A 25761-nucleotide genomic window follows, 5' to 3' on the forward strand; every position below is an offset into this window, starting at 1 on the left:
CCTTATATCTGGTATCTTCTATTTTTTTCCGCTGCAACAATACGCAGCCTTCAGGGAAAATCATGTAAATCTTTTGAGATATGAGTAATAGTTCTTGCATAAATATTGATTGACCTTGAAAAAACCCTGAAGTCTCTGTTATGAACATGTTGAAGGTAAACAATAAGTAAACAATACAACATTTTGGTCAACCATGCAACACTCGCATAACCCATAACCTTGGAGAAAATGACGTTTATTTGTTTTTTTATTTTTATTCTGTACTGTCATCGTTAAGTAGCACATGATTGTGGATCTTATTGTGTTATAACTTTTGTAAATCAAAGTTCTAGTTTCCTTAAATTTAATTGGAGTTATTTTTAATTAATTATGTGGAAATAAATAATATGACAGGCAACATATTGTGAAAAAAAGAGTTTACTTTATTATCTCTGTATTGGTTATTAGGAAATACAGACTAAAATCTTGAGTTAAAACAATTACAATAAATGTTTTTACAAATTAAGAAAAATAAAATTCCGTATTCGTTTTTTTTTGGGGGGGGGGGGGGAGGGGGTTGGCGAATGAAGAGAAAATATATATAGAACATTGCTTGTACAATCATAATCGTTTGTAAATGTTTACCATGATTGTATGTTTGTACAGTTCTGATGCATTGTTTCATGAATGTCTCAAGGCAACACACGTGGATAGGACGCTTGTTCCCCCTCCCCTGCCGCTGCTCTTGCCGCGCTCAGCGCAGGTGTACAGCTGCGGCCAAGAGCGCCCCCAGCAGCGCGGCCGTGGGAGTCGCCACGCGAGGTACAGTGCCGCTGAACACACCTGCAACACACCACCTCGCCGGTCACGAGAGAATGTTGCTGGGCGAAGCACGAGTGCCACAGTCCTGCTCTGTGATTTCAACTTGCTTTCAAAATGGAGCTGCTCTTAAAATATCATAGTTTTGAAGAATGTTTGAAGTGAATCATCTTTGGGCGCGATGGGAGTAAAATTTCAAGGCCGAATTTTAATGCTACGTTTTCGTGAAACATTGTCTTTATTTTGTTCCAAAACCTAACTAAACTTAAGTGTATTTGGGAGGGTCCGGGTTAGGAGAGGGACCTAAGTACGCCTAGTCATGCTGGGATTAATCATACAGGGAAGGGTCACATGCATCGTGTGCTAGGAGGGGATTGGCCAGCCATGGCAGCGATTGATGTCATGACTAACTCCTTTCACTCTCAAATCTATGTTAAACTACTAGTTAAGTTGGGCTCTGGTAAAACCTGCATAGACACGGGGAAAATTGGGGCACAGTCATACGGGGAGTAAGTTTGCATGCATTAAGTGTAGGAAAATATAGGAGACAGGGGATGGTCTGAATGAAGTGTTGAACAGTTTACCATGCGGGGGTTTGAGTTAATTTTTTTTCCTAACCTAACTAATAACTGAGTGTATTTGGGAGGGGTCTGAGTTTGGGATAGGCTCTAAGTACCTACGTCTCAGGTCGAAGCCTATACGCTCTAATCATGCAGGTTTTAAGCCATGCAGGAGAGGAAGCATGCATAATGTGCTAGGAGGGGATTGGCCAGCGATGGCAGTAATTGGCGCCATGACTAACTCCTCTCACTGACTATTCTAGACTATAACTAGATAAGTTGGGCCCAGGTAAAACCTGCATAGACACAAGGAAAACCCTGGGCTCAGACATGCGGGATGCAAAGATTTCATGCATTAATATCAAGCAGGTTGGTTACAGGAAACAGATGGATGGTTCCGGAAGAAGAGTTGGACAGAGTAGAAACAAACTACTAAGCAATGGGCGGGAACTTGGACATTGCTTTCCGCATTAGGTTTTGAGCAGTTCTGGTTATTTGGGGGCGACTTTCGTCGTTTCCCGCCAGGCTGCCAGCCAGCGCGTGTAACTAAAAAAATTAAAAAACTATGAGTGTAGTGTTCGCTTGTGTATATATAAATAAATTTAATTACGTTAATTAATCGCGAGTTGCTGCATCGGTTCCTGCTCCAGAATGGATAGAGCGTCAGGTCGCCTGTCGCCAGCAAAAGGTAGTCGGCACTTTGCGAAATTACCCAGTCCATCACGAGTCCGTAGCCTCAACTTCCTACACTTATTTTAGCTACGATGTTGTGCGGGCTGTTGTACAGCAGAGTTAGTGTGCACCGCGCCACGGGTCATCTTTGCAAGATATGGCGTTCATTTATATACGTATTATTTTAATTACTTATGTAAATCAGTATTGTTAAACAGTGTTATATAGTATTGTTTTAGCTGTGTAACTAAATGTTTTTTTTGTTATAAAGCTTTTCGCGCTTTAGTTTGACAGGGTAATTATTTATCACGTATTATTATTTTATTAACTATATCATACACCGTATTATAATTATGAGCCCGCGAGCGTGTAAATATGTTTAAGTCCAACTAAGAATAAGCTAGTTTTAAAAAAAATTCAAACAAATCCCGTGCGTAGAATTTTAATTCTTTTTATTTTCACTTTATGGCAATATGGTTACCGTGAGGAAGGTCCGTGCCGTTTAGTTTTCGCGTCGCGGAGCGGCGGACATGTCATTGTTCATTCATTCGACGGCATAACATATCAATGCCTATGAATGCATTGCAGTATGTCTATGTAGCCTTTTGGCAATATCTTTTGCACTATAAATCATTGATAAGGTGATATTTGCATAACTACAAAATATATCTATAAAAATGATCTATCACATCTAATAAATACATAATATAAAAAAATTCAAAAAAATTTAATATAATCAATTCTAACTATGATATTCACAAAAAAAATTCTTTTTAGTTTGAGTATTTCAACATAATTATTGATATCTTAACATATTATTTTGAAGTGATTAATAATTTTGTAAATTTATGTTTATTTATATTTGAATACATTAATACCTAATAATTACAAAAAGTTAGGATTCTTAAATACCTGAAAAAGATGTGAAAGCTAAAACTCCCGCAATGTTATCTGGTTATTAAATTGTATAAATGGTTTTGCTGAGTAATACTAAGTTATATTATAAATGTGATTGAGAATTAAATTTATCGAAGTCGAGTGACTTTTTTTTAAGTTATCATTGTTTTCATGCAATAGTATTAATATTAATGTATCATTTTACGGCGTGATTATTTCCACAGTGAGTAAAATTTATTGTTAATTAATCATAATTGATTGATAAATAATATTGATATCCTGAGCAGTTATTTTGAAATGAGTAATAATTTTGTTATTTGATGTTTATTTAGAAAAATGGTTTTCTTTCTCTCTTTTCCCCCTCACTGCCGTATTACCCCTTACGACTTACTTAAGAGTCAAGGTTTGAATTGCCAATGAAGTTTCAGTTATATCACATGTTCTGAGTTACATATGCTTTTTTTATTTTTTTAAAACTATATTTATAAAAAAATTGAAGTGATTATATTGAAATGACAATAGTGTATTTGACATCAGATAGGATAATAGATAATTCTTCAATTTATTTTGCTCATATTAATTTTCAAGTGTCAGAAAATATGTTGGTTTGTGACCTCTTATTTAAAGAAAGCCAATCTTCATAATTTTGATTAATATCACTTTTTACTGCAAAATCAGTACCAGCTTTTTAGTTAAAAGTTTAATGAGCGATGTATACAAAATAAAACAAATATCTAGACATGGTGCTGTGTTATTTCGACAAACTGGCTGAAACGAGAAACCAAGCCGGTGTTTGGAAATGCACGTGACAACTAGGAACCAATCGCAGTTACATTATTATAGACTCGTGGTTTTTTTTTTTTGTAGAATATCTCTGAGAGCAAATGAATACTAGAGTGATTCAATCAGTGTTCACGGTGGTCCCTGAATAGACGTGGTATTCAAGGAGAACAGACTCGAACTGCTGCCATGCCGGCTCGCGAGGAGGAGGGAGATGTTGGAGGCCCTCGAGTGGCTGCTCGGAGGTTCAACAGTTGTCCGCCCAGCGGCGCGCGCGGCCGGGTAACGCCGTGCCGACATGCGAGTGGTGACGTCACCGGGGCCCTCCCCCCTCCACAAAGTGCAGCCACGTACCTGGCCCGCCCCGCTATTCCAGGCCGGCTAAACTTGGCGGTGCTTGCTTTCTGCCCGGACTTGCTCGATATACCCCGGCTCTCGACCGGAATACCCTAGCAGTTCCCGGGAATACGTGATCGGCTGATGGCTCCACCGAACCCATCCATCGTTCTAACTTTGGAGCCGGCGGACTTGAAAATAAATCTTCCTCGCGTGCATTTGGCGTCAACAAAACAAATACATATATAAGCTAAAAAAAATTCGTACTGTTCCAAACGGTTGAAACAACTCGAATTAATTTAACTGAACTATAGAAAAATAATTTACCGTCGTTAGTTATCAAAACAACAGTCACGTAAATCCTTTTATTTAGAGTTAACCTATTTTTTTTTGCTATTTTATTTGTGAGTCCAAAAATTAAGTATTTTTTATCGTATATGGACTCTAACGCTGAGTCAGGGAAATCTGGTTGAAATCTGATTTTTTTCAAGAGCAGGAAAAATGTATTTTGATAAATTTCATTCTACATTTATTGAGAAATCAATTGACTGAAGCGTTATGAAATTATATTGCACCTAAATCAATGATTAAACTATTTTTACAACAAAATAAAATTTAACTTTATGGAAAGGGTTTATCATAAAACCGCTGTTTTTTTATCAAAAAAAACATGTCACTTTTAACTGAAAATTCAGTATCAGCTTTTATGTTTATATTTTAATGTATCTAGGCATGTTGCCGTGTTAGTTTCGACAAATGGCGGAATAATACAAAATGGCATAAACAAGAACCAAGCCGGTCTTCGGAAAACACTCGACATTTATGAACTAATCGCAGTTATTCTTACAGACTCGTGGTTTGATTTTTTGTGAAAAACTCTGAGTGCAAATTAATACTACAGCGACTCCATCACGGTTTATGGCGTTGTTACGTAAAGGGTTTATCTTAATTAACGTGGCAAAGTTAATAGTTAACCAAAAACCAGACCGAAAAGATTAATGCCATTTAGACGTAACTCGACTATTACGAAGGAGCGACACCGTGGCAAGATAATGCGATACGGGTAAACGCCTGGACGTCAGGCACCCTGTGAAACTCATGTGCCAACCAGGCTGCCTGTAACACACTGTCGCTGATTTGACTGTAGTACGTGAAATACTAGTTGAATGTGCGTTGAACCATCCGCCACGAGTGCTTTGCAGTATAAAACCAAGTCCCAGGCGCGCTGGGGGATCATGAATGAAGTGCCGGACTGAACTGTTTTACTTTCATTGGTGCTGTGTATGTCGGTCGCCGTCATTTTGACTACCTCTGTCAACAAAAATGAATGATCGCTACCGATAATACACCATATAAAACAGTGTTAATACACCGTAAAGCGCCTAAATGACCCAAAATTTATTACATGAATAAACTCATTTACTCAAAATTCAAGTCAGATTACAAAAAAACGTAATATTTTATGATATATAGTTCTATGAACGTAAATTATTTAGCATGGAGTAAGTACCAAAATTTATGTACTAAATAGATTGGTAAAAAATATTTTTATGTAGATTTCGAAGAAATACTACCTATTGTAGCTTTTACTATGCTGCGACTTCCAGAAAATGTTATATAGATTTTCCTTTCATGGAACATATAACCTAAAACCATCGTCAACCGAAAAGTTTATATATATATATATTTATATATACCTACTAGCGGTCCCGACAGATGTTGTACTGTTCAAACGTTTTAAATTAGAAAATTTACACGAAATTTCCCTTAATCTTATCTTAGTACCATCTGCCGGGTCGAACTGAAATAAAAATAAAATATTTTTGAATATTCGATAGTAGTATAGGAATGACGGTACTAGATCAGGCGCCAGGCGGTGGAGCCGAGAGCCGGTCCGCCATCTTGGATTGTGACGTCACGGCGGCCATCTTGGATGAGAGTAACGGGACACAGCGTAACGGGACAAGTAGGACATAGACCTTTGACCCTCAAAATTCTCCAAAATTGGGCAAAATTTGCCCAAAATTCCTCAAAAATCGCCAAAATTTACATTTCTGTGGAAAAAAATTCCGCCAAAAAATCTCAAAAAATTCCACAAATTAAAAATTTCTCTTTTCGAGGGGAAAAATTTCCCGTTCGAGGGAAAATTTCCCGTTTTATTTCTTAAAAATACCAGCAGCTAGAAATGTCCATATGTAGGCTTAAGCATCCATGTCTACAGCCTACGATAAGCCTCTGACGTCATCATGGATTATGACGTCATCGCTGCAATTTTTTACGGCCGCCATCTTTAAATTTATTATCCGATTTTAATGAAAAAAAAATTTAAAATTATAAAAAATTAAATAATAAAAAATTTAATAAAATATTTAAAAAACAAACATTTACGACACGGAGCTCGGAGTCCTCGGTTCAAACCCGACGAGTGCAAAAAAAAATAAAAATGACGACCGATCCTTCCCCCGCGGTGGCTGCAGGCATACTGACTCCCACTACTTTTTTTTTCAAAGCATATATATCGTCAGGTAGTATGACGTCATGTCCGCCATCTTGAAATTTGGACGCCATCTTGAAAATCTTTATTTATTATCCGACTTTAATGAAAAAAATTCCAAAATTCATCAAAAAATTAACATATTTGAATTCTGTTTGATTATATCGATGTACGTCCTTGGTTCGATTCCCGACGAGAGTAAACAGTCGATCCTTCCTCCATGAAAGCTACCTAGACTGATCTATCACCACCAATACCAAGGTATATATCGTCAACTGGTATGGCATCATGTCCGCCATCTTGTCTTCATCCACTGGAGACCACCATCTTGTTTTCATCTGCTAGAATGTGCCGATATCATGTAGTATAATTATCTGGTCACCACACCTTTGACCTTGACCTTGAACTTTGACCTTGAAATTTGACCTTGACCTTGAACTTTGACCTTGAACTTGAAATTTGACCTTGACCTTAAAATTTGACATTGACCTTGAAATTTGACCTTGACCTTGGAATTTGACCTTGACCTTGAAATTTGACCTTGACCTTGAAATTTGACGTTGACCTTGAAATTTGACGTTGACCTTGAAAAATGACTTTGACCTTAAAATTTTACTTTGACCTTGAAATTTGACTTTGACCTTGAAATTTTACTTTGTCCTTGAAATTTGACTTTGTCCTAGTCGACCATCATGGATCCGACATTTTATGTTCAGTACATGCTACCAGGAGCGACCACCTGCTGGAGTACACCATCTTGTGCGTGTACTCGTATTATAGAGTACATTTCCATCTGGTTAATTTTATTCTAACCCGCTACATTGCAGTAATCATTTATTACCGAGGTGCCCCCGCCATCCTGAAATTTGGGCGACATCTTGGAATAGTGTAATTATTTAGCTAGAAATGCGGGAAAAATTCCAATAGTCTCCGAAAATTAAATCAATTAATTCACAAATTGAATCGATGGATCCCTGTCCACGGTTCGATTATTGACCAGAGACAGTTGTAACTAATTATTAAATAAATGTTAGGTTCTGTTTTCCATTACCTTTCGCGGAGTTTATTAATCATTCACTCTACGAAAATCAACTCAAGTCATTATACCGGACCAACGAATTAAATCAGTGCCGATTAGCCTATTATGAAAGTCTAATTTTTCAATAATCTGAATAACATATAAGCCGTTCATGTACAAAGCCACACATATAGATCAATTGCCTTCAGTCCATGAGACCGAGTCATGTCATTATCAGACGTATAGGCTAGTCATTTCAGGACCACATGACCTTCGTAATCCATCGTGACATTTTTATACATTCTAAAGGACCAAGTAACCTTGTAAAATATTTTAGTAACACCAAGAGGTGATAAACTAGTAAATATTCAATCACTACATTTTGTACTACGCGCAATCAACAAAAAAGGAAGCACCAACAACGAAAAGACAGCACCACCAACGAAAAGACAGCTCATTTGGAAGCACCGACAACGAAAAGGCAGCACCGCCAACGTAAATACATCACATTTGGAAGCACCAACAACGAAAAGACAGCAGTGACAACGAAAAGGCACCACATTTGGAAGCACCAACATCTAAAAGACAACACCGCCATCGAAAATGCAGCCCATTTTTGGAAGCACCGACAACGAAAAGGCAGCACCGCCAACGTAAATACAGCACATTTGGAAGCACCGACAACAACAAGACAGCAGTGACAACGAAAAGACAGAACTTTTGGAAGCACCGACAACCAAAAGGCACCACATTTGGAAGCACCAACATCTAAAAGACAGCACCGCCATCGAAAAGGCAGCACATTTTGGAAGCACCAACAACGAAAAGGCAGCACCGTCATCGTAAAGGCACGGACCGCAAGACCGGGTCATGTCAATATCAGACATATAGACCATGAACTCAGTACACACAGGAAAAAGGAATGTACACGCAGGAAACCGGAACGTACACGCTGGAAAACGGAACGTACACGCAGGAAAAACGGAAGGTACACGCAGGAAAACGGAACGTACACGCAGGAAAACGGAAGGTACACGCAGGAAAACGGAACGTACACGCAGGAAAACGGAAGGTACACGCAGGAAAACGGAACGTACACGCAGGAAAAACGGAAGGTACACGCAGTAAAACGGAACGTACACGCAGCAAAACGGAATTTACACGCAGGAAAACGGAATGTACACGCAGGAAAACGGAATTTACACGCAGGAAAACGGAACGTACACGCAGCAAAACGGAATTTACACGCAGGAAAACGGAATGTCCGCGTAGGAAAACGGAATATACACACAGGAAAACGGAACGTACAAACTGGAAAACGGAATATACACACAGGAAAACGGAACGTACACGCAGGAAAACGGAAGGTACACACAGGAAAACGGAAGGTACACGCAGTAAAACGGAACGTACACGCAGGAAAAACGGAAGGTACACGCAGGAAAACGGAACGTACACGCAGGAAAACGGAAGGTACACGCAGGAAAAACGGAAGGTACACGCAGTAAAACGGAACGTACACGCAGCAAAACGGAATTTACACGCAGGAAAACGGAATGTACACGCAGGAAAACGGAATTTACACGCAGGAAAACGGAACGTACACGCAGGAAAAACGGAACGTACACGCAGGATAAAACGGAACATACACGCAGGAAAACGGAAGGTACACGCAGGAAAACGGAAGGTACACGCAGGAAAACGGAAGGTACACGCAGTAAAACGGAACGTACACGCAGGAAAAACGGAAGGTACACGCAGGAAAACGGAACGTACACGCAGGAAAACGGAAGGTACACGCAGGAAAACGGAACGTACACGCTGGAAAAACGGAAGGTACACGCAGGAAAACGGAACGTACACGCAGGAAAACGGAATTTACACGCAGGAAAACGGAATTTACACGCAGGAAAACGAAACGTACACGCAGGAAAAACGGAACGTACACGCAGGAAAAACGGAACGTACACGCAGGAAAAACGGAACGTACACGCAGGAAAACGGAAGGTACACGCAGGAAAACGGAACGTACACGCAGGAAAACGGAACGTACACGCAGGAAAACGGAATGTACACGCAGGAAAACGGAACGTAAACGCAGGAAAACAGATCGTACACGCAGGAAAACGGAACGTACACGCAGGAAAACGGAATTTACACGCAGGAAAACAGAAAGTACACGCAGGAAAACGGATCGTACACGCAGGAAAACGGAACGTACACGCAGGAAAAACGGAACGTACACACAGGAAACGGAACGTACTCGCAGGAAACGGAACGTACACACAGGCTCCAATATTCATTGGCTTCAATATTCATTGGCTCCATCAGTCATTGTCACCAACAGTCTTTTGGTTCCAAAAGTCTTTTGGCTCTAAATATATTTGGCTAGAATTCTTCGAGTCTAAGAGACTATGAGGCCACATGGCTACGAGTCTAAAATGATCTAGATATTTTACGAGTTATACACGGCTTGCGAGGCTAGAGCTACGAAGCTTCTAGTTCACAAGTTTACGTAACTGCGAGGATACAGAACTACTAGTCTACATGAGTACTTGACTACGAAGCTACTCGTCTACAAGGCTCCAATTGCAGCATCTGTCTTCGTCAGAATTTTCTCTCTTGCTCCAACTGCACCGCCACCATTATTTTATAAGATTACATGGATACTTGCTTACGTAGCTTCAAGTCTACGAGACTCCATTACATCATGTCTACGCGACTACGAGCCATGAGGTTACGAGACTACGTGACTACGAATCTTCAAGTTGACGAGACTGCGAGGCTACAGATCTACGAAGCCTCTAGAAAACGAGTTTACGTGTCTGCATGGATACAGGAATACAAGTCTGCATGAGTTCTTGACTACGAAGCTACTCGTCTACAAGGCTACAATTACTACATTTGTCTTCGACGGAATTTTCTCTTTTACTACATCTGCTCCATCGCCATTATGTTATAAGATTACAAGGCTACTTGCTTACGTAGCTTCAAGTCTACGAGGCTCCAATGCATCATGACTACGAGACTACGTGCCATGAGGTTACGAGACTATGCGATTGCAAGTCTTCAAGGTTACGTGATCCTGAGGCTATAGGACTACCAAGCTTCCAGAACGTATGGTTACGAGACTGCATGACTAATTGGCGGTGCGGCTACGAAACTTCATGTCTCTAACTGACTACAATAGCACTATTCAGTGGTGAGAGTTAATTTATCTCATGCAAAGGTACTTGCTGCAAGTAGTTCCGCTTTTCAACATCAGATGACGTCACGTGTTGCTTGCAGGTAAATAATATTTATTTCTTATATGCGGGATGCTCACTATCGATCGCATAAGAAGGATGGCTTCGTTAGTCTCCAAGGAGAAGGAAGTTCGTCCTTCCTGCTAGTGCTTCTCAGATTTCTCACGATCCACCATCTTGGATTGCGACGTTACGGCGACCATCTTTGATGGGTGTGACCTTGACCCTTGACCGAAACCGCAGGAATGATCGCAAGCACTCGGATTAATCATCAAAATATTGATAAGAATAATTGGAGCACACGGAGAAAAACGACACATGTTTTCTTTGATATCATAAAATTACAGGAAAAAAAATTTAAAAATAAAAATAAATAAATAAAAAATTCAAAAAAATTAAAAAATACATAAAATTCTGGCTTGTACTAAAACTCTATCTTTGCTCAACAATGATAAGTTTACAAGCTAGCAGAATCAGTTTATGTATTTTTTAATTTTTTTAAATTTTTTATTAGACTTGCACGTGAGATGGAAAATGAGGAGATATTCAAACCAATCACTAGTCGCCTCGACGAACTTAAAAACAAGGAAGAACCAGCCATCATTGTGAAGACAGAAGTTGAAGATGAAATGCCGACTGTAAAGAAGAGAAAGTATGAACCAGATCGAGAAGAAGAGGACTTAACAAGTACAGAGTCCATGCACAAGAAGAAAATACCGAAAAAGGGACATCAAGTTAATGCAATGGTCCGACCATACCTGATATCTTTTACGAGCCGGAATAATGACACGACCTACGGAGTGTACAGAAAACATAATAAGTGGTTCCTCGGTGCTAAAGAAATAGACTTTCTACCAGGAAATATCGTGCGCGTAGAAGCGTTCAAAACACGCGGGACTCCGGGTCTGTACGAATTACTGTTTCGCAGGGAGCCTAAAGGATATTCTCACAACGACTTACAAGAGTACAAAAAACTGCTAGAGCTAACCAATGCACATTTTCGCGATAACGATCCAGATAGTGGTGTATATAAAGACGTAGATCATGAAAAAATGGACATTCTCGCTAATCTCTTCAGTGAACTAACAATACATGGCGAAGGTTTAAAAAAGCTAGAAAGTGGTCAGATATTTGACTATGTATATTGGGACGACCCTAATGAATTAGTTGATCGCCTTAGAATTCTACATGCTTCGCTTAGCGTAGGAAACTATTCGCACATCAACGAAATAGTCTCCATACTTGAAGAACTGAGGGAAGCCGGCTACATACAATGAGTCGAACCGGAATCGCTCGCGAACTTCATGCTCCTGCTAGACGGAAATACCTTCGTCGCAAAGTCATAGTTCGTGGAATTGACGATTTATTCCAGGCGGACCTTGTTGAGATGATACCGTATTCCCGATTGAATAAAGGTTTCAAGTACATGTTGACAGTCATCGATGTTTATAGCAAGTTCGCTTGGGCTAGACCTGTCAAATCAAAGACTGCAACTGACGTAGCCAAGGCCATGAACAATATTTTGCGTGATGGACGTGTACCGTCGCACCTGCAAACGGACCTCGGGAAAGAATTCTACAATGCAACCTTCAAGGCTTTGATGAAGAAGTATGGCATCAAACACTACTCTACATTTAGTAACGTCAAAGCCTCCATTGTCGAAAGGTTTAACAGAACTTTGCGTTCCAAGATGTGGCGACAGTTCACGGCTAACGGAAATTACAAGTGGCTTGACATCTTGCCGAAACTAATAAGCGAGTATAATTCTATGTGCATTCTACCACGAAAATGAAGCCAAAGGACGTAAAGGACAATCGCCTGCTTCAAACAGTGTTTTCCAACACGAAGAAGAAAGATCCACGAAAGCGTAAAGCTAACGTCGGCGACATTGTGCGAATCTCCAAGCAGAAAGGTATCTTCGAGAAAGGTTTCACTGCGAACTGGAGTCCCGAACTTTTCCGTGTGACACATGTTCGTGAATCAGAGCCTAGGACCTACTACCTCGAAGATTTGGACCACAAACCTATCCATGGCGGCTTCTATGCCGAAGAGATTCAGCCTACGTTGTATCCCGATATGTACTTGGTGGAGAAGATTATAAAACGAAGAAATGGACTGTCCTACGTCAAGTGGTGGGGCTTTCCACCTCGCTTTAATTCGTGGGTGGCAGATGCAGACGTCGAGAAATCCACAAGGCTTTAGTAATTTGTCTGTGTATTTTTTTTTGTACTTGTAGTAGTGTAGTATGTATGTAATAAAAGTATTTTTTAAAAGAACTTGTGGTGTTTTTAGTTTCTCAAACCTAACACTTTTTTAGTATTTTTTTAAATTAAAGTTGTTTTGTATCAATCGGGTATCGAACCAAGGACCTTATTCGATCTAATAAATATGTAAATTAATGAGTGATTTATTTAATGAATTTTGGATTTTTTCCCACTTTTCTAGCTAAATAATTACGGATTTTCAAGATGGCGGTCAAATTTAAAGATGGCGGACACCTTAGTAATAAATGATTACTGCACTCTAGCGGGTAAGAATTAAACTAACATGGCGTCGGTGCACTCTAGCCGACGATACAATGATGATGGCTTCCAGCATCGCAGACAAGATGGCGGTCATTACGTCATACTAGATGATGTTATATATGCTTTGAAAAAAAGTGGTGGGGGTCAGTCTGCTAGCACCCACCACAGGGGAAGGATCGGTCGCCATTTTTATTTTTTTGCCCTCACCAGGTTCGAACCGAGGACTCCGAACTCCGTGTCGTAAAAGTATATTTTTTAAATATTTTTCATTAAATTTTTATTAAGTGAATTTTTTTATAAATTTTAAATTTTTTTTCATTAAAATCGGATAATAAATAAAAAAGTTAAAGATGGCGGCCGTAACAGTAATTGCAACGGTGACGTCATCATCCAATATGGCTGCCATGGCATCCTAGTTTTCAAGGTCATGACCTCGGCGGCTTAGAGCGGCTAGCTCTTAGGAGTTTTAAGCCGCTTTTAGGAATTAGGGTTCTTTCTAGGACAAAACGACTTTTGAGGATTTTCGAAATCCTGATTTTTGAATTGAGGAATTTTTTGAGAATTTTTAGTGGAATTTTTTTCCACAGAAATGGAAATTTTGGCGAATTTTGAGGAATTTTGGGCAAATTTTGCCCATTTTTGGAGAATTTTGACACATTTTGAAGGTCAAATTCAAGGTCAAGGTCAAAGGTCAAGGTCACAACCATCCAAGATGGCCGCCGTGACGTCATAGATGGACGTGACGTCAGAGATGTGGATCGTCTCCACGCTCCACAGCCTGAAGCCTGTCCCCGCAGCCCCATTCCTATACTACTTGTAAGATTGATGCATTATGAATTCAGAAAAAAATTACAAGGTAAACATAATTTATTCACATGGACCTGGACGTCTCGCAAATGTGCACAGTACTTAGCTGATCGACACTCACCCTCTGTTTCATCAGCTACTGATTTTACACATGACTCCAAGAACAGCTACTGATGATAACAGCCATGTTATCGCTTGACGTGGATGGTAAAGTATGGCAGGTCCAACAGCGACCGCTGCACGAAGCGACTTCACTCTTTCAGACGCCAACAAATAAAATAGACCGCACCCTCTGAAGTTTCTCCAGCTAATTTGCTCACGAGTCAAGAAGCTCGCCCATGGCGATCTGTGGTCTGTGGCCACGCCAATACAATAACTTTTTATCCTTACCTGAAAAGGGTTTTATTTTATTAATGTATGCTATTGGATATGGTATGTATTTTAATTTTAGTTAATTGAATTACCGAAACAGTTCGCAGGAGTGAACGCGTTAATAGTTGTGTTTATCTTATTTGTAACTGCCGATTGGTTAATTAAAATAGTTGGTTATTGCTATAAATTCAAATTTGTTTAGTTTTTGGCATTTTCTAACCCAATTCCATCCTTTAAAAAATTTAGGTTTGACTGTGCTTCTGCTTCTTACCGATTGGAGTGTTTTGAAATCTTAAATTCACGTAATTTTTATGGATCATATTTGTGTGGAACTCTAGCCGGATAGCAACGATTTTGTTCACCTTTGCTGGTAAAGTTTAAGCAAATACACTACAGCCTAACACAGGCGATAGTGTTTAAAATAACCTGACGGCAAGATATGTGACTACAGGAATATTTTATGTATAAATATTTAGATTATATATTATTTTTGTGGTGTCAAACGATTCACGGCTTTTTAATTAATTTTAAACACTGGAAGTTTAAATCCGTGTAGTTTTTAAAGTAAGTATTTCTAAGAGATAAGAGAGATATTTTCGTTGTCATAATGTTGGCACCATGTGTATTAAACAGCTACAGCTACACCGTCTGCCATCTATCGGCCTGACGTGAAAGCAGCTGGCCGGTGTAAGTCTGTGAGGCGGGATAGGACGGTCGAGACTCACACTCCTGGCTGTCGGAGAGCGAGTAGCCGAACTTGCACTGGCACACCTTGTTGCGGCACTCCACGAAGGAGACGTCGTTGACCACGTAGCACTCCTCGCTCGAGGCGCACCCGTCCCCTGGCGCTGGAACAAGGACAGCTCGTTTACCTGCGGTGGTCTTCTCCAGTCGACGGCGTGAAGCCGGCGAAACACAAGCACCTCTCGCCACACCTCAGTACTACCTTCGTGTAACTTGGGCTTTTTTTTAATGCGTCCTTACTGTGCTTCGAAACAGCTTGCTACAGTAATGGCAGGAACATGAAGATCAGGACCTATCGCTTGTTTTCTCTTTCTCTCTGTTTACCTAAAATTAAAACTCGGAGCAGTTGAACTTTCAATAACATTTATAGCAATTGTTGATTGTTTAAAACATTGGTAATTTCAAAGGAAAGCAACTTTTCGAAAAACAAAATAATAAAAATTATTGAAGATCGCAGGCTTTCGCGGCCATTGTCTGGAGTTGCTTGGCTTGGCTTCAGTGGCCTCTTCTCTTCTGGTTGGCTGGACTGTTTGGCCAGCATTCCCAGCTGATCACAGAAGCCCAGCTCCGATTGGCCAAACTAATAGGCCAACCAGAGAAAATAAAGACTCTGATTGACCTACAGCTCCAGCCAATCGCGAAACACTCCCCTCTTAGGCGAGAGTATTAAAAGACAGGATAAATTGTAATTACCTCAGTAGGTTAATGCTCCCTCACGATGGCGACTACAACGTCAATCGAAATGTCGGTGATATCTTTGCCTACGACGCGGCTGCAATCCAGAAGCCAAGCAACTCCAAAAAATAAAAATGCCAATTGGAATTGTAATATTTACACATAATATGAGAATGACCAGTTAGATTATTTGGCCATCATTATAGAATACTTTTAAAATATTGACGGTAGATCATTCCCAAGAGGATGGCGAATTCGGCAAACTTCAGAACTGGTTGGGCTCCCCGTGTTACACGAAGGTCAAAATTTGGGCATGCCAATAAGTATTTGTGCTCCGTGGGCTAGCGCGGTGCTAGAGTCGTGTAATGTCATGTCTGAATGGTTAACTTAAGTGCGCAGTTCTGTCCGGTATAAACTCCTGAGTACCTGGACCTCTATTCCCTCCGATCAACTGACAGTACGCTCAGGTGATCGTTAAGTCTCGTGAGTTCTTGGCATCATTTCGCGATGGCTGCGCCCAGTTCCAAGCAGTGGGGTTCGGAGAGTACTAACTGCAGTAATGAGTGCAGAAAGTCTGCCGCGTACGATGTGCTCGTAGAAAATTTAAAAGTATTTGAACCACATGCTGATCGTGAAGTGGAAACGAAGGGGGGGGGGGGGGAATTTCTATCTTTCCGGAGCACTAACACAACTGTAGGAAACACTGGAAATACTGGACTATAAGTTGAGCTGTGGCTACAAACGCTCAGTTCAGTTAATTGTACAGTTTATTTTTTTCGAACAGAATTCTGGTGAACTGATAGATTATCTGAGCGTGAAGTGAGTCACGGAATTCGGTAAAGGAATCAGCCATGGCTTATATAAGGAACTCGCCTGGCAAGCCCATGGCAAACCTTACTTGGATTCGTTGACTGGGATTCCAGATTTTGTCCTCTCAATTGCTAGTTTAACATTATATTTTAGTTTTTTTCCCTCGTTTCATCGCTTCGTTCTGTTAGTAGTTAGGAAAAGCCGAGTATTACTCAGGGTCCAGGCTGTGTGTGGGGATGAAACCCATGAAACCCCGGGATTACTGTATAAAGGGATTGTGTACCCTAGTAACGTGAAAATTAGCTCCTAAGAACTTTGTATGAGGCATACAGTCAGTGTTGAGTTTAAAATATAATTTAATTTAAAAGTTAAATACCTACTTATTTTACCTTCATTTCGCATTGATGATTTTATAATGTCAAACATTCTGAAGGGTAAGAAATGTGCGTACACGTGTTGTCAGAATACGAGGATGAGTTCACGAGGCACATCAATGTTCCGTTTTACAGTTAAAAATAAGGACAGGGAAGTTGTAAATTATAACTTGCGAATTTTGTTTTACATTATTTTTTTAGTTAGATACTATGTAAAAAAATTTTGACGCGAGTATGCGAGGAAAGTCCTAATTATTTAATATGAATTAGTAAAGAATTATTTTCTTTTATATTAAAAATATCTACGTTTTAATTACTTTAAAAACTAATTAGAATACGACAACCACATATTTTTAGTTTCATCATTTTGACTAAAACCGAGTGAACGCTAGTTCATTTTCAATGTAAATTTTAATAAACGCAAAGTTTTAGCCAAGTATTACCCACGTCAACTGTTTCACATGAAATGCATTTGTTTGGCAAGCGTTTCAACAAAAATTTTAAGATCGATTACAAAATGTGCTTAAGAAATAACTAAACAATTAATTATTTGTGAGTAGATAGACTGCAGCTGCATTAGTATATTTTTGTTTATTACTTTACAATTTTAAGATGTTAGTAGCTTAATGATCGCTGTCAAAAAACGTCATGTGAAAATTTTTGCGTTTATTTACCAGAGAACATACTTTGTAAGTGGATTAGTGTAAAAAACATAAGTTCAAACTTTAGTTTTATACAAAAATAAAAACAACAACGTAGTTAAGGGGCCCGCCTACATGCAGTGCAAAGTGAGCTGCAGAGGTTTAACAATTAGTTGTTTTTATCGAAACTATTTGACATGCGACTACCGATTTCGGATATAAAAGAGATTAAGGTACCGGGCATGATCCTAAAGTTGTTTAAGATGTCTCAGACATATAGTCGATTAGTAAATGCATGCTGAATAAGCCTAATTAGCGTATTTTCAGAGGCACGCCAAGCTCACAGTTTTCATTACTATTGCGTAAAACCACTTTTGGATCGTGCACCAATCCTTTCTCTTTCGCTGCGTATATAATTTGCACTAGGTCACAACGGAAAATTTTGAGAAAACCCGTGATTTCTACGACGTGTTTTGCGTGAATGTACTCCCCGACTTGTGGCGCCGCCACGGCCGCTTGACCTTGGATGACGAGGCAGGAGGAAGGGGGGTCTCAGCGCTGCCTTTCTTCCTGTCCTCCTTCAGTTGTGCTTCGCTCGCCCGGACTGAATACCCACCCCGGCTAGGGCGGGCCTGTGGACACCAGACCGGGCTGAGTACACGCGTATTCCACAGTTAGTTGTGTTGAGGCCGAACGACATTAGAATTCAGCGTGACTGCAGGCGGGATCATAAGGCAAGGTTACGACAAAATGCACCTCGGAAGAAGAACAAAACCATTAAAGGAAGTAAACGCCAAATCGTTGGGCATAAGTAATATTTCATTATACAAGTGATATATTCAAATCGATTTTATATGGCTTTGTTAGTTACGTATTTATTAATTTTATTTTATATGTGGCCATTAATATTTTTAATGGTATAAATTTATATGCAATCAACACTTTTAACCAAAATATGCATTTAACCATTTTAAAAACGCCAAGTTGAAATAAAGAATTTCACGTAACATTTAAAAAAGTATTTTTTTAACTGCAATTGTGAATGAACGTAAGAATAAGAAGAGCCTTTTTTTTTGGAGGGGGGGGGGGGGGGGGTTCTTATTTGGTAAGCAGAATTTGGTGCCCAAAGCAATTAGCTACAAACTGTTCGGTGTGTGCAAACATGCATAAATATTGCAGTATTTCAGACAGTGTAAGTTTAATTTGGACATAGAAGCTTGTCATTATAGTCACAATTAAAACAAATAGTATTTTGCCGGCTGTCCATGGCTGACTGTGATAGTTTGTAGTGGGAACACCTCTACACATTTGAAAATTTTTATACAGCAAACAAGAATAATAAGTCATAAATAGCTTTTGTTGCATGTTATTAATGGCCGTACGATTTGTTCACACTTCTATGTTTTTTTTTTTCCGGTGATTCAAACCATAAACGTCGGAGTCTAGCAACATACGTGCGGTTCTGGAAGTTGGAAGTGTATGCGTTCGGAGACGTACACGTGTCAATCTCGCTAAGCTCAGACTCACAGTTGACAAACGGAACTCCGTGAGAGCGGTTCAAAAAAAGTATCATATTGCATTATCGCCGCTGCTACTTGTTAAACCTTGACGAATTCCACAGGTTACTGAGACATGTAATGTGTAGCCGCCGCTCAAATAAGAAAAAAACGACGCTGTGTTTATACTAATATCTCGTGTCACTTAAACCTCTCTGTGCGCTGGCGTGTTACGCATTGCGGAAAAAAGTTATCGTCTGTCCACATACCGTTCCACTCGTCTCACGTCACATTCTCATCAAGCACCCGAGCCCGGCAGTCGGACTGCATGCCTGACATTATAGCCCGCAGAATAAAACCATTTGGATATAACTGTTCAATTTTTAGTTTCTTTTGCTTACGAAGAGGCGACGCCGGACGTTTCGGCATCTAGGACCTTATTCACAATGCGCAGTCCGCAGTTTGACAACTTGCAACCGGCAGGCGGCAGTCGGAGATAAACTGTTCCACAGACAGCAGTCCAGCAGTCGCCAGTCGAGCAGTGGGATATCATCTAACTTCATTTCGGACTGCCAGACCACCAGCTGCCAAAATATTTTCACCTATCAGAAAATCTTTCGCGATGATGTGGTTTAATCAAATACTCCCTTGGTCATGTTATGTAATTTTGACTGGCGACTCCGGACTGCTGACTATGAACTACGTGTTGCCTACCGATGCTACGCTAACTGCAATCCTAAATTTTGCTTTGGAATTATACAAAAATCATTTACCACCTAAAACCCTGCAATGAAAATATTTAGCAAATATCTCAAATTTTAAAATTGATTTTTTATGTTACCTTCTTTAATATCGATATTAATGATAATACCAATTTTAAAGCTTTAATAAAACCGGCCCGTTGTCGTATATGAGGTTTTTTCTATTTACGATATTCATGAACACTGTCATTTTTACATGTTTTATGTATAACGTATTCTATATAACTAATATTAAACAATCGAAGGATTATCAGCATTTGTTGTGAAACTTTCCTATAATGTAATAATAACACGTGTAGGGCCTATTGACGAAACAATCGTTCGTTAAATTTTTGTAATACGTATATATGTAAATTTGAGGCAACATTCCTTTTAAACTTGCTGTGCTTATTCAAAGGAAACGTGCAATTAAAAATAATGCATCATTAGAAATGAAATTATTTTAGGAATGTGTATCTGATGAAAGACGATCCAAGGATGAATCTTTCGCACATACTGTATGCTGATGTAGAATGTAACGCCGACCCTAGTTGTTTCATGGTACGGAAAACTTAAAATTTTGTAATGAAAATTTTTGAACTGTAAATGGACCTTTCTTTTCCATCTACAACGACGCGTCTTCACAAAAAAAAATTGTTTTTGTCAAAAATATTTAGTTAATATTTTTTTCCTTAAAATATTCTCATCAATACTAATATTATAAATGCGAAAGTAACTCTGTCTGTCTGACTGTCTGTCTGTTTCTCTGTCTGTTTGTTACCTTTTCCCGGCTGAACGGCTGAACGGATCGTAATGTAATTTGGCAAGGAGATAGATTATATCCTGGGGATGGACATAGGCTATATTTTGTCTAAAAAAAAAATATATTTAAACGTGTTAAAAAAATATATCTTAATTTTATATAATGTGTGTCATAGATATACAAACTGTTAGTGTCATTCCTCTATGCCTGCCGTGCGATAGCTTTCAAGCCATTACGTTACGTTTTTCTATTGTAAGGAACTAAGTAGAGAGTAAGAAAAAAATAAAGATCTTGACAGTTTGTAGTGTCACCATATTTGTTTCAATTTTCAATACCGTTTTTGTATATTACAATCATAATAAAAAATCATGTTTCATAAACACATAAATAGTGAGTGTCTGTCATTTCTCTATGTCCACGAGGTGTTGCCGCGTCAATTTTCTCCTTCGGGCAAACCCGTCCGCTTAATTAAATAAACAGCTTTTATCGTTGAATGATTTCATGATTTATTTCATGAAAATATGCTCTCATAAAAAAGTAAGCTTTATAGTCATTCAATAGGTATCTCTTTCTCTCTCTCTCTCTGAAGATCAATCTATGAATCGTTACACATTTATTTCCTTTATTTTTTTATTTTGATTTGATACAATATGATTTCACTAAAAATCTATTTCTACCCCTTCCTATTTTCATTTCCACATTACGAAGTTTCACTTCTTCCGCGCGGAGGGACTCCACGCAATATTTTTGCATGCAATTAAAAACTATTTTTTAATGATGCCAAAGAAGTATAACTTCTCATGCGCGTACCCAAGTACACGCACCCATTTTTTTAATTTAATTTCTTCTATATTTTTTCTCCCTACCTAGGGCACTCATAATTCTTTTAAATTTCACGTGTATGTTTTCAATGTCATTCGAGTTGTACAATTTTTTTTTGGTCAAATTGGTCATTATTTATACTTTGTTTTATTTTTGAAACATACGTATTTTAGGTATTATGACAAATAAAAAAATTAATTACACTAATATTCTTAGGTTTTTATTGTGTGGATAGTTTGAAGTTTAATATTAAGTTGGTATATAAATTCGTAAACTTATAAATTTCTTCGAAATTTATTCATAGGTTGGTAGGGCCTACTAATATTTATATTTGTATAGTTTGAAGTTTAATATTATGTATGTACGTAAATTCTTAAACATAGAGTTATTTATTAATTTATTTAGAAAATTATTAATAGGTAGGTAATAAGTTTTTCTATTTGTCAATATTGTTATTATGGTAGATAGGAGTACAGTAAATGCCTACATTCTTATATTCCTTTATATCTCTTTCGTTTTGGAGTGTTCCCGAGCCATTCGGGGTCCTCAACATCACCCCCCCCCCCCCCCAAGTGGTTATAGCCCCAAAATTTCGAAAGTTTAAATTTTTTAAAAAAATCTTTCTTTTTAGATTTTAAGTGTTTTCGAGTCATTCAGGGTCCTCGAACACCCCCCCCCCCCCCTCTAGGAAAAAGCCCCAAAATTTCGATAATTTTAGGAATTTCAAATATCTATTCTTTCGAGATGGAGTGCTTCGAAACATTCGAAGTCTTGAACCTCCACCCCCCCCCCCCCCTTCACCCTTCCACAAAAGTGAAAGCCACAAAATTTCGAAAAATTGGAGGAAATTGTATTAAAATTAAGTCATTACGAACTAAAGTGTCCGGGGCATGGTGGAACTTTTACCCAAAGTCGACTACCCACCCAATTTTGAGGGAGGGGGGGGGGGGATGCAAAACCCTCAAAATTTCGAAATATTTCTTAAATTTAAGAATACTTTTTTACTATTTGGAGTGTTTCCAAGCCATTCGGGGTCCTCAAACTACCCTCCCCCACAAGGAGTCAAAGACCCAATAATTAAAAAATTTCGGAAAATTTCCAAAAGCCTATTCTCTTTCGATTTGGAGTGTTTACGAGCCATTCGTGGTCCTCAACAACACACCCACCCCCCTCAGGGGTCAAAACCCCAAAATTTAAAAAAATTCAAATATCATTCTCTTTCGATTTTTATTGTTTCCCAGCCATTCAGGGTCCTCAAAATCACCACTCCCCCTCTGGGGACAAAGCCCCAAAATTTCGAAAATTTCAGGAATTTTAAATATCATTTCTTTCGAGATGGAGTGTTCCAAACCATTCGAGGTCCTGAACATCCACTTTCCGCAAAAGTGAAAGCCCTAAAATTTCGAAATATAAGAATATATATAATTGGATGTTGGCATGTATGACGTCGATAAACTCTTACACCGTTTGACCGATCGCCATGAAATTTGGCACATCGAAGTGTTTTTATCATGAAGAAGGTTTTTATGCTATCCATTTTTTTTGTAACTCGCCGCTAGATGGCGCTGTAGCGCATCAACTTCTAAACCTTTCAACCGATCGCCATGGGTAAACAGAAAATCATAGGTCACAGATACACAAACAGTAATTATGTATCATTTCTTAATGTACAACACACTGGAATATCGCTATCCATTTTGCTGTAACTCGCGGACAATATATCACCCGGTGTTCAGCCCGGGCAAAGCCGGGTACTGCAGCTAGTAAATATATAACCCTTATAATATCGTCGAATTGCATTCTTATTTCCATTATTTTTTTCACTTATTGTGACATAGTAGGCTATTCAAAAAATATGACGAAGTTGCATACAAATATATCGGGGCTCCTTGCGCTGCCTAATGTTTCAAAATGCTCTCGCTGAAAATAATATAATGACTTCATCTAACTTAAGAGCATTATTCAACTTCTAAAAATCGTACTTTATTCATAAGAAAATAAACATTAATGTTTATATTTAAAAAAATGTATTTCACTGGGTGCTTTATTCAGTATATTATTTTTGTTTTTATCTTCTGCCAGCCATTTTACAAAACAGATAATGCGCGTTAGATATTTTGACCTTGAGTGCTTTGCCCTGTGTCGTGCATCTCTGCGCCCGGCGAGCCGAGCCAGTCGCTCGGGGAGAGTGTTTATTAGGCTAACGCTATGTCACGTAAGTTAATACTGTGAAATGTTTTGTAATTTAGATTCTGAATTATTATTTTATTGTTTCCAAGTAAATCTGTCTATATGCCGAGTTTGATGTGCACTTAATAATTAGGTACAGGCTGAGAATCTCGAACTATGCTATCTTACACCTCTGTCGTGAGGCACCTCTATCAAGAAGAGTGTGACTGAGTGGTATGTTTTGTGATCGAGTTGTAATTTTTGATGTTTAACATCTTGGCTCTCTGTATAAATGGATTGTCCGCAACCGAAATTGCTTTACATATTGTTACAGTAAAAAACTATGTCTGTAAGTACCATGAAGAAATTCAGTCAGTGTATGTTGGAGGATTGCGTAAGCAAGTAACTTTGCATACAGCAATATTGAACTACTTTAATTCTGAATAGGCAAAGCTTAAGTAAGTTTTAATATGACAGTGACACACAAGTTCCTTTCCTTTTGATTCGGGCTAAAGCATACGAAATAATTACAGTTTATCTAGCGTAACCACATATTATATTTGTCGTTGTAGCAGTTAGAACCATACAGAAATGGGACCTGTAGAGTGTCAATTATGTAGTAAACAACAAAACAATACTGCCACATACATTATGAAACATAAATTTGGGCAAAGCATGAATCATAAAAATGAGATATGCCATGACTGATTTCCTACTGTTTATGACGTAAATTAGAGGTGTAGTAAATCTAAGTGAGTGATACTTTGGTCTAAATTTGGTAGATTTAAATTTAATTTGAACTTATTGTACTGTAAGGTCCCTTGTTTAAAATCACTGGTTTTTAACCAACTCCACAGTTGTACAATACATGTGAAAAAAAATTAACAATAAGAAATCTAGTTGTATATGCACACACACTTTATATGTATATATGTAAATGCATACACATATTTACATATCAAATGTATATATATACATTTATGATTGCGACCACTACGATGCCCATTCCCTTAGCAGTTTCCATAAAAATTTTCTGTTAGCGCGCCTGCTCCCGTGTGGGTAGCATTTCAGCAACCTTTCAAGGGGTTTGGAACTGGGAATAAAGGTTTTCATACCGAAAATATTAGCTAAAACCGTACTAGAACGTGTTCGATTTTTTCTGCTTTACCCACGAGCCAATGTTGCCAAGATGATTGACCCGCGTGTAAGAACATAAACCTGTATATATTAACTTATGCAAACATTAGGAAACGTATTAGTTTCCCAAATTAAATTTTATGGTATTGGAGTATTCTGAAATATATTTGGTAAACTAAAATAGTCACAGCATTGCTCTACTGATAATACATAATCTCCTACAAAAGTTTTCATTGACTTTGTTGTGCGTCTATAAAGCGCGCTATTTTTCAACTTAGGTAATGGAATATAATTTTTTTTCGATAAAATATTACTGATTCAAAAAATATGCTTACAGCAAATACCTACTAAAATATTTTATTTGTTTATCCTATTGTTATAATAACATTAAATTTATAGCTTAGTCATTTGGTTTGATTGTTTAATACAAGTAGTTTTAACAAATAATTAATTATCTAAATTTATTAGGAAATTATTCTCCATATATTATTACTGAATAAACTTAGCCAATCATAGAAACCCCACACCTGTTAGTCTAAACGAAAATGCGATGGTTTTCCTTCACTTCAGATTTCAGTTTACTATGCGAACTACTACATTAAACTGAGCGTGTTTATTTGTCTCACTTGTTAACGAAAATTGTTAGTTACAATTTCTTTTAAGTAGTAGAATAAGTTAGTAACCAATCAGTATGTACGTGCGTATAAAATATGTGAATCGGGACCATTTGGAATTAGTACAATACAAATAGCACATTTAATATTGTGAATTAGTTGAATGAGCTGTCTTATTTATGTTATCTTATGAATATATAATAAATAAACTACATTTGAGCAAACTTCATTAATTTTACAATTGCTCGGTTTTTTTTAATACCGCACAAATT

At 38.3% G+C, this 25761-nt stretch overlaps 1 protein-coding gene across 2 annotated transcripts in view; it reads right to left on the minus strand.

Moving 5' to 3' along the window:
* Positions 1-399: 399 nt before the first annotated feature.
* LOC134531479 (multiple epidermal growth factor-like domains protein 10) overlaps positions 400-25761 on the minus strand; it is a 157069-nt gene continuing 131707 nt past the window's right edge. The window contains exons 13-14 of one of the 2 annotated variants that reach the window (XM_063367189.1): positions 15230-15352; positions 400-822 (exon numbers count right to left, since the gene is read on the minus strand). In XM_063367189.1, coding sequence (XP_063223259.1) covers positions 734-822; positions 15230-15352 — 212 coding nt within the window. In that variant the 3' untranslated portion in view covers positions 400-733. The remainder of the gene's footprint in view (positions 823-15229; positions 15353-25761) is intronic. The other variant, XM_063367190.1, reaches the window with a different exon arrangement.

This window comes from Bacillus rossius, chromosome 3 (genome assembly GCF_032445375.1).
Source record: "Bacillus rossius redtenbacheri isolate Brsri chromosome 3, Brsri_v3, whole genome shotgun sequence".
NCBI classification, from domain to species: Eukaryota; Metazoa; Arthropoda; class Insecta; order Phasmatodea; family Bacillidae; genus Bacillus; species Bacillus rossius.